Source organism: Asterias rubens, chromosome 4 (genome assembly GCF_902459465.1).
Source record: "Asterias rubens chromosome 4, eAstRub1.3, whole genome shotgun sequence".
In the NCBI taxonomy this organism is placed as follows: Eukaryota; Metazoa; Echinodermata; class Asteroidea; order Forcipulatida; family Asteriidae; genus Asterias; species Asterias rubens.
In genome coordinates, this window is record NC_047065.1 from 2,046,501 (window position 1) to 2,057,422 (window position 10,922).

A 10,922-nucleotide genomic window follows, 5' to 3' on the forward strand; every position below is an offset into this window, starting at 1 on the left:
TTGTTAGAGGGTTAAGAGAAGAGTGATGTACCATAATAAAGGATTTTATTTCACACAAGATCTTACAGAAGTGTTATGAGAATAAGCCAAAATGAAGACAGTATGTAGATATTCTTCTTGAGTGTCTTGTTTACTCTTTTGGTGAAAGTCATGTTTATTTATGTATTGCTTAACAGTATGATACTCTTACTGACCACTCTTACTGGTATATAGAAAACCAGTCAAAATGGTTGCATAATGTGAAGGGTGCACCCTACTAAACAGGGACAAAACAACGTCATCCTCATTAATATTTTTGTAGGCCCCTAAACTGTTCTATTGTAGACAGATTTGAGAGCCCAAGAAAGGGATAAGGTGGAAAACTTTGACCCAATTGTGACCAGGGGTTGTTGCCTCCTTTGAAGAAGAGGTATTTTGGAAGACTAAGGCACCTGAAGTAAATAGTACTATTTGCCGTTAGGGTATGGAAATTTGTCAACATTGATGCTCGGACGTTTGGAAAATTACACCGATGTAGGAGTGTTTTTCTTTGCTGTTGGGGAAAAAGCTGCAAGACTTCTAAGTATGTCTCGTGTATTTCTGAATGTTTTGCATTTTGCACTGTATGCTATGGGAGTTTACTTAATGGGGTGCACCCAGATTTTCTCAATGCTTTGTTCAGAAAACAATACATATTAAGACCTTGGTTAAACAAATTTACTTGTCATCAAACTTCAAATTTTATTTTGTAATCATGCTTAGTTACTCTTGCAAAATAAACATGAACAATTACTTTTATCAATCAAATGTGTCTTTTTGAACTGTTTGCAAATTTGTTTTGAAACTTCTCTTAGAAAATGGTCGTGCCCATTTAAGATTAAAATTGTCTGTCAGATTTGTTCTTGCATCGTAAGTCGGCACTTTATTTTACATAATATCAACTTTAAAATTGCCATCATATTTTTCAAGGTTTAACCTAAGAAACAACAGAGTGAATACCTAATCTGTCAAGTTTTATTTCAAGATTTAATTTTTCATGTCATTAATTGCAAAATTCAATTGAGAGGGTTTCTTTTAAAAATCCTCTTCAAAAAAAGAAATTCCTTCACATTTGATTTCAGAATTGGTTCTATTTCTAAACTGGGGGTACCGTGTTTTTTTTTTCCAAATTATTTTTTTCATGAGTAGACACAATTCTGAATCAATTAGATTGATTTTATTAGAAAGTCAATAGTGACCTATTTGCTTTTTTTGCTAGACTGCGGATGTTTTTTGTACAAGGGGTGCGCTCAAACCATGATGATAATTGATTCTTATTCCTCCGCTCGTCCTTTGCTGGTCCCCGTATACGCGAATATCAACACAGCAACAGTCGTCTAGTGCCAGCGAAGTGCTCGGCCGTTCGTATCGTGGCTATTTTATGCTTATTAGTTTAGGGACATCATTTATTTGTTTTCCCACATATCTTCCGGACCAAAAATCATGTAATTTGAGTTTCCAGCTATGGTTTTGAATAATATTCAGTTTGAATATACCTATTGATATATTATTTTGAATTGTTTGAGCTTCGATGTTAAAACATAATCATTTCCCTGTCAATTTAAGGGTTTAAGCCTTGCCCGAACGAGCGTATGGTTACAATTTTTATCAAATGGCGTCGTACGGTGCAAAAATGGCGGAGGCCATTTTCAACAGTTTGTCGGGTAAGATATAAAACCGTTGTATTTCACTCTTTATTAGTCACAAAATAACAAATGAAACCTTAGGCAGTTGTATAAAACATCAGGGATCTATTTCATAGTAAATTCATGAATTGGTAAATTGATAATGACCTTAAACAATTGTTATATGGCGCAACGTAAGGGTCAACAGTCATGAATTCCTAAAACAGTCGCCTTGCACACACTGTAGAAATGCACGTTGAGATAGGGAAAAATAAACAGCCGTGAATGTGTGCTGTGGTAACGTATGGCAAATGCACCCACTGCAGTACTGTTTTGCACGAGTCGTTGAGTTTTGTTGCGAGAAGTATAGTGTTGTAGTGAAGTAATCTAAAGTTAACGGCTGTTCGATTTCATTCAACCAATCGATTTAGGCTTAGGATTTTGTTGGAGGCAATTTTAAATTAACAAAATAAAACAATGAAGAACAAAATGTCTGTCAGTGTCAAAAAAAAAACCAAACATTTGAGATAGGAAAGTACATTCAATTTTCCAACATGTGAACTTTCCTGGAAGAGTTTCTATCCTGCCACCACTTTTTTTTACGTAAGTTTCTGTATGGCGCCACCAGTTTTTCATTGGATATGAAATAATATAGTTATAGTAATCTAATTTACCTCAAAGAGATATCCCTTATTGTAAAAATGAGTGAAAAAGTGGTGGCGCCATTTGGAAAGATTGTTAACAGCTAATTAGAAGCAGTTCTGAAATCTGAGGTCTTGAAATCAAACTCGTGGTAAATTACTTCTTTCTCAAAAACTATGGCACTTCAGAGGGAGCCGTTTTTCACAATGTTTTATACCATCAACCTCTCCCCATTACTCGCCACCAAGAAAGGTTTTATGCCAATAATTGTTTTGAGTAATTACCAATAGTGTCCACTGCGGTCTGCCTTTAAACCATGGAGGAAGGAAATAATTCCTTCACATATTAAAAGTTAGTGTACACAATTTAATATATATTATTTAATTCAGAAATATGATTACAGATAAGTCCCCATGCTCTCCTCAATAAAACTTCAATCTTGAATTTGTTGTTATGAACATGCTTGAAAATGAAATTCATCTATCAGTGTTAAATGTTTGCTTTGTAATTTGATATTTAACCAACTCGGCATAAAATCTTTAGAGTAAAAAGTAAAATGTTGAGGAAAATTTATTTTAAGGAGACGCAAACTATACCATACATACTTATTCTTAAAGGCTGCTTATAAATAAATAAATAACACCCAATGACCCAAACATGATTTTTAAGGGAGAAATAATTGTCCTAAGATTGAAGCTCATTAATAAGGTTGTTGCGTTGCAGCATTCGTGGATTTTTTCATGACTTTTATTTTATTTTAAATCTTTGAACAAGATTGAAAGAAATTACTACTTTGAGAGAAAACTTAAAACTGAAAAAAAAAAAAGCTCAATTGCTAAAAATATAAAGAGACCCGGGTCACTTTAAGGACCTAATCTTGGCTCGATTAAGCAACTAAGATTCAATTGTTTTAAAGACGTTCCTGAAAAGGGAATCATCCATGATCAGAGTTATCATTTTAATTTCATTTGATTTATTCAGAAAGTTTAAAGACAGTGGACACTATTGGTAATTGTCAAAGACTAGCCTTCACAGTTGGTGTATCTCAACATATGCATAAAATAACAAACCTGTGAAAATTTGAGCTCAATCGGTCGTCGAACTTGCGAGATAATAATGAAATAAAAAACACCCTTGTCACACGGAGTTGTGTGCATTAGATGGTTGATTTCGAGACCTCAAGTTCTTACTTCTTTCTCAAAAACTATGGCACTTCACAGGGAGCCGTTTCTCACAATGTTTTATACCATCAACCTGTCCCTATTACTCGTCACCAAGAAAGGTTTTATGCTACTAAATATTTTGAGTAATTACCAATAGTGTCCACTGCTTTTAACCTTTGCCCTTTTAATATCCCCTGCAGTGATGGACACCAACCAGCAGGCAACTTGCCTGATGGAGGGACAGCCACAACATGTTGTACAGACAACGGTCACAGGTAAGAAATATGATACATCATCTAGACTGAGGAGCGACTGTCTGTCTGTCTGTGAAGATGTCTTCTGTGCAGGTGTCTTCTGTCTTGTTAAAGTTCCCAAGGGTAAAGTCAGTCCAACTTGATGACTTTTAATCGAATGCTTGAACAAAATCCTGAAAAGAATTTTTTTTTAAATTCAGTATACCACAATATCATTTTTGTTTGAAATTTTTTGTTTTCAATCTCAGAAAGAGAAAAGAAAATGTAAAAACAGCATATACCTTTAAACAAGGTCACTAAAAATGAACCTGAAAATATAATTTACAATCCAAGATAATCTATCGTCGATGAAGATAATTTCTCCGTTGCTGAAACTCGGGAAAACAAATTTTAACAAGTAAAATTTAAGGTTTTTCAATACAGGTACTGTTTATTTTTTTGTCCAATAGTGTGTGGAGAGGATGACGTGTTTCTTTGCGGTAAATGCAAACGTCGCTTCGTCACCATCAACCAGTTCATGAGTCACAAGCAATCACAATGTGTTATGCCGACCAACGTCCATGTACCTCACGGGCATCCCATGATGCAACAGCACAACAGAGGTCATTCCTATGGCAACCTGGGTCATTCTCCGCATATGCAGGTTTCGTCGGAGGTTGTACTTGGGGATCAAGGGGTTCCGATATCCAACTACACCAACATGGACCAGTATCAGAATACCGTGTTGCAGAGACCTGCGATGGCTATGCCTGCTGGACCCTTCCTAGCTCCACATTCTCAGATGGGTATAGGTAAGGAATTTTTTTTTTATTTTTATTTTTTTTTACAAAGTCCTGTCTTTGTTTTTACAATCTATGTGGTGAGTTGGTTATCACAGTTGTTTTGGTATTTTTAAGTGATTTATCATGCAGCAAGCATTGAATTTCCCTCTTGAAGGGGCATGCTATGAGGAAAATGTAAATTTGTATTTGAACTTTGCAAAGGGCACCACAGCAAAAGCGCAGGGCATCATGGCAATATACCCTTCATATGTAAATTGCACATAGCGTGTGTGCACTAACATTTTGGTTTTCAAAATGAGGGAACATCACGTTTTTTTGTATGCAACTAATGGCTGCGTGACGCAGACGCGATTGCTATAGAGTGAATGTAATAAGAATTTTTATGGGAAGGGTCTATATGCCTGAGATGTAGTGACTGAAATCATTTATGTTGTTTCACATTTCCTACTCAGCCACAACAAATAACCAGACCTACACCCATGCAAATAGTACACCACACATGGGATCCAGTACTATCACCTTGCAGCAACAACAACATCAGCAGCAACAGCAACAACAACAACAACAGCAACACCAACAACAACAGCAACATCCACAGCAACATCCACAACAACTTCAACAGCAGCAGCAGCAGCAGCAACAACAACACCATCAACAACAGCAGCAAGTACAGCATTCAGTCCTCTTGCAATCGTCCAACGAAACCCTCCCAGCCACTTTCACCATCATGCCCAGTGCTCTTGATCAACCTAAAGAAGTTGTCATCCCTCCGAAGCAATCACCAAAACCCAAGAAGCCACGCCAGCCTCGGAAGCCCAAACCGTCTCCAGATTCTCCGAAGCCTCCTAGGCGTAAGCGGCAGGTTCACCTCTCGCCGACCGGTGGAAAGATATCAAGAGCGCCCTCTAAGAAGGTTCACAAGTGTCAATATTGTGATAAGACATTCCCCTGGAATCATGAGCTTCAGAGACATCTTAGATACCACACGAGAGAGAAGCCATTTGAGTGTCCGCTCTGTAAGAGGCAATTTGCTGAGAGATGCACTGTAAGGAAGCACTTGATGACGCACAGGGACCTGTCGAAGAAACTTAATGAAAATCTACCTAAGCATCATGTAAGATATTTACCTCCTGTGTTTTTTGTTGTTGTCTCTTAATTTGTAATTTAACAAGGTCACACAATAAGATGTGGCCTTGTTTCATCATTCCTCTTTTGTAACTTCAATAAAATCATCTCTTTCTTTATCACTGAGGCCAAAAAGCGCCCTCACTGAGGTAAAAAGAGGCAAATAATTGGATGATAGCTGTTCTTTGTGCATAAAACATGCGCATGACCTCAGCGTCCCTGTAGCAATTTGCGGTATGCAAGGAGTCTCTAGTTAAAAACAGGCACATAAAATATGATTTTGTTGCGCTGACGAAATAATAATTTGTCAAAAATTAGTAGGGCCTAACAAGTAACAGGTTTGGATCAGGAAGAGATAAATCTTTACTTAACACTTATTGCCTGCTAAACTTATATGACTTGCTAACTCTCATAGTGTTATTGCTTTCTCTGTTTTCTACTTGATAGCAATGTCCGCATTGCAGCAAGATGTTCGTTGGATCCTTCGATCTTCACCAACACATGAGGAGTCACACAGGAGAGAAACCCTTCAAGTGTGAGATCTGCAATAAATGCTTCTCTCAGAAGTCTAATATGAAGACTCATATGATGAGGAATAAGAGATGTTCTACCATCAGAGCTGCCATGCAGGAAGAGGTAGGTTCACTCTTCTTAAGTTGTTTGGGGTTAAAGGCACTGGATACTATTGGTAATTGCTAAAAATAATTGTTAGCATAAAAACTTACTTGTTAGCGATCAATAAAGAGATGTTGATTGTATAAAACATTGTGAGAAGCGGCTCCCTCTGAAGTAACGCCATTTTCGGGAAAGAAGTTATTTCTCACTAAAATATTTGAATTTGATTTTGAGACTTCAGAATTAGATTTTGAGGTCTCGAATTCAAGCATCTGAAAGCACACAACTTCATGTGACAAGAGTGTTTTTTCGTCCATTATTATCTCACAACTTCAATGACCAATCGAATTTTCACAGGTTTGTTATTTTGTGCATATTTTGTGCACATGTTGAGATACACCAAGTGAGAAGACTGGTCTTTGACAGTTTCCAAAGGTTACCAGTGTCTTTAAAGCTGGACGGGAGAAAGTGAGAGATAGAGAGATTTGTTTGAATTAATCCTTGCAATCCATGCATAAGTTGTAAAACACTTACAACTACTCCAAAGTCTGGTTTAATATTTACTATCCCAACTCAACAATCCGAGAGGAGTTAGGTACAGAAATCTTGTAAGGAGCTGGTATCTCGATTCTAGGCTGGTGAAGTTTTTGGTTTCTAATACTTTTATCTTAATTGTTGTTTTCTCTATAGCAAGCGCAAGAAGAGGCTGCAAAGGAAGGTGATGGAGATGAAGAAGGTAATTATTTGGGATTTGAGGCAGACTATTTTAGCCTTTGAGAAATACTCTGCTAGGGTTGAAATGTCAGATCATTAAATATGTTTTGCATTGAATGGTGTTGTATGAAATAACACTTCTTTTTTCACACCAGTTGTGATAGAGGGTATACCTAGTACAGCCGTCGATTTCACCAAACTCATTCTAACTTAGGATTAATTTTAGGACTTAGGACAAGTTCCCTATCTGAAGAAGTAGGACGCATTAAACCCATCCTATAAAGTTAGGACGGGTTACTCGTCCTAGCTCGAGATAGGATTAATTCTAGCGTTTTGTGAAATCGGCCGCTGAGCACTTAAGAGCTGTTGATGACACCCTTTGTTGTAAGGTAGTTTTACGGAAAGAGGTAACTCTAGAGAAAGAGGTAATTCTCCAGACAAAAATTAAATCTGAAAAATACTTCAGGCATGAAGCCTTTTCTTTCCATCTGTAAAACACACATTTTTATGCATCAAGGGTGATATTTCGTTTCATTTATTCTCCTTCAACTTCGATGACTAATTGACCCAAAACTTTCACAGATTTGTTATTTTATACATTTGTTGAGATGTACCAAATGAGAATACTGGTATGTGATAATACCAAAAGTGTACCCTGCCTTCAAATTATGTTTTATTCATTGTTTTATATTTTATGTTTTTTTCATCAGATGGAAGTCAAGATCATACAGAAAAGTCACCGATTAAACTACGCAGCAGAAGGGAAGAGCAAAAGTGAGCCATTTTATATCATTTCATTTTTTTTGCTGTACTTAGGTAGTTAACATGAATTAATAATATATGATGATCCTCGAAGATAAAAATCGACTATAAACAGGCATGTGAGACCTCCTCTTTTCTGCTGATTTTCTCTTTTTTTCTTAACCTTCTGCATAAAGTATAGGAATATTATCTTTTTCTCTTTTTTTCTTGCCCGCTTTTCTCTTTTCCTTTTTTTTTTTTTTATGGATAATTACTCACCTGCCTGTATAAATAGTTAACTGGCGGGTACAAACATGTACAAAATAATAATAATAATAATAATAATAATAGAAATAAATATGGCTTCTTATATAGCGCTCAGGTCCGTCACAAAGTCAACATTATTACCCCTGGTCACTGGGCCTTAAATCATTCCGTAAACCATCTCAGCTCTTAGTAGGGATGTTGGCTCTGAAAAAGCTGGTGTTGTCTTGATGTGTTGAACAATATACTCTGCTTTTCATTAGTAGAAAGCTAAACTGCTGGTTGTGATGCAGCTTAAGTAGAGCTTGAGGGATGCACATTTGGGTAGGAAGTGTCGCATGGTGTGAAGGATAAAAATAAACTATAATGAAGAATAGACTTGTGGGGTACCACCATGTAATAATTCTCGTTTGAGGGAGTGTTGGCTCTGAAAAGAGCCGGTTTGGTCTACCCTCTTAAAAGACAGTTATTTCTTGGTTTTACCTGCAAGTTTCCTATTATTTATAGTTTGTTCTTATAATTGAACGTATTTTAATTTCTTGTTAAAATATGTTGACTGTCTTGCTTCACAGGGAATTTACTTGCCAGAAGTGCAAGTCTGAATTCACGAGCCTAGAGGATCTAGGCCAGCATCTTACCAGCACCAGGCATCATCACAGCTGTCCATTCTGTAAGAACGCCTTCCCGTGCCAGCACTTTCTTAGACGTAACCTCTCCACCAAGAAGACACGCAAGGGAAGCACCTTTCAGTGTCGTCGCTGCCGCAAAAACTTCAGTTCTGCAGCCATCTTCAAGGTACACATGGCTAGCCACGCCACGGCCAGTCGACCTCATAAATGTGATCAGTGCGACAAGTCCTTCAAGAATCCCGATAAGCTTGCAAAGCACAAGAGGCTAGTCCATGGACCGAAGAGAAAGCTCAAGTGCCCCTTCCGCAACGTCTCCGATTGCAAGAAAGAGTTCAAGAACTTTGCATCTTTACGTATCCACATGGTTTCGCACAGCGGCGTGAAGCCCTTCAAATGCCCGCAGTGTTCCAAGGCGTTCACGCGAAGGCCTAATCTCAACGAACACATGCTAACACATTCCAACGATTACCCAATTCGCTGTAGTAGGTGCAATAAGGGCTTTGCCTACGCCCGTTATCTGAAATTCCACCAATGTCCGATGTGGGCCCAGTGCCAGGACGCCGTAAACGCTACCAAATTATCAGACAATGACGATTCCCAAGAGTTGGACGCTGAAGACAAATCAGACACACTTGATCAGAGCGAGCACATAAAGAAGATTGGGAATCGCTCAACGGCAGACATTGAGAGAGATCTACAAGCAATAACATCACAATTACAGAGCCAGCAGACGCATTCCATCGTCCAGGTGGCCGTTCCGATATCCAATAGTGATGAGGTGACTAGTGAACAGATAGCAACGGCTAACGCTACGGCCATTGCTCTACTGGACATTGGCCAGATGGTGGAACAGAGTCAGAACCAGGAAAGAATGAATAATATGGCGCAATAATTATTACTTCAAGTTCAGAATTCATCTGATGGTTTTTTTAATGGTTCCAAGAGTTGTGTATTATTGTTGGAAACCATTCTATCCCAACCCTTCATTTAGTACTTACTTGTATATTATTGCACTGACAATATGAAATGTTTTGTGATTTGGCTTGAAGTTAGTGCTGTGTGTGTTGAAAATGAAAAGCAATTTATAGATGAAGAGCAATTGTTGTCTTCGGACATGGTCTTTTTTTGTTATAGACTTTGGAACAACAGTTGAAAGCAGACAGACGGGTAAATTTCCATTAGTCATGTAGTTCTGAGCTTGCGCATATTTCGATGGCAATGGAGTTACCTGGTATGTCTGCTGCCACCTAGCATCCCGAAAAGATCTCATTCGAAATCTCTCGTCCCTTTTTCCCCCAGACCTACAAACATAGCACACCTTTAAATCAGGACCCATTTTCATAAAGCTTTTGCGTAAAAACTTGCTAAGCTCAAACACATCTTGCTTAACAGAAACTGGTTACCAGCCAAATTCAATGAAGTTTACCATGTTACAACTGGTGCCCCACTTTTTATTTTGCTTAGCAAAGAAGCTTGATAAGCAGTATCTTCTGAAGATTGTGGTGCGTCAAGTACAAAATTATCCCACTTTGGTTCAAAACATTACAGCAAAAAGCTGGGGATGCACACACCAGGCAATTTATTGAAACTATTTCTGAAGCAAATGAAGGGTGATTCTTTGAGGTACTGATTTAGTTGCTATTGAAAGGAACACGTTGCCTTGGATCCGGGACGAGTTGGTCTTTAAAAAGAGTTTGTAACAGTTTTTTATAAAATGCATATGATTGGAAAGATGTTTTAAAAGTAGAATACAATGATCCACACAAATTTGCCTCGAAATTGAGTGGTTTTCCTTTTACTTTGCGAACTAACATGGTCGTCCATTTATGGGATTTAAAAATTTGACTCCCATAAACGGCCAACTGTGTTAGTCGACGAGGTAAAGGGAAAAACCGTGCAATTTCGAGGCATGTTTGTGTGGATCATTGTATTCTACTTTTAAAACATCTTTCCATATGCATTTTATAACGATTACAAACGCTTGTACGTAGGTTTACCCTTGTACTCAATAAAATTGTTCTACATTTCTAAGGGTAAAATATTATGAATGATATTTAGAGCAACGTTTTAGATTAAGAGTTGTGTTGTGAGTTGAAAGATTCAGATGGTTTGATCAATGAATATGTTAATTCATGGTAATAAAATTATCACTGAAGTGAAGATTTTTTTCTGGATGCATCATGATTATTTTCTCGTCTTGTAGTCAATTAATACAGGCCTGGAATTACACGCAGGTCATGGCCTTGCTTGGTGCACCTTCTAAAGTTTCCCATTGACTTAAAGATTTTCCAATGGAAGTGCCCTACCCGCAAAATGAATCGGCCTCGCCCTTTCAAAGATGAACTCCCAG

At 37.7% G+C, this 10,922-nt stretch overlaps 1 protein-coding gene across 1 annotated transcript; it reads left to right on the forward strand.

The window, feature by feature from the left end:
* The first annotated feature begins 1,368 nt into the window (after positions 1–1,368).
* On the forward strand, positions 1,369–10,287 carry LOC117289487 (zinc finger protein 3-like). The gene is made up of 8 exons (XM_033770625.1): positions 1,369–1,682; positions 3,649–3,723; positions 4,152–4,493; positions 4,937–5,598; positions 6,057–6,245; positions 6,915–6,960; positions 7,649–7,712; positions 8,516–10,287. The coding sequence occupies exons 1-8, from the start codon at positions 1,631–1,633 to the stop codon at positions 9,462–9,464; spliced, it is 2,379 nt and encodes a 792-aa protein (XP_033626516.1). The 5' UTR covers positions 1,369–1,630; the 3' UTR covers positions 9,465–10,287.
* Positions 10,288–10,922: the final 635 nt, after the last annotated feature.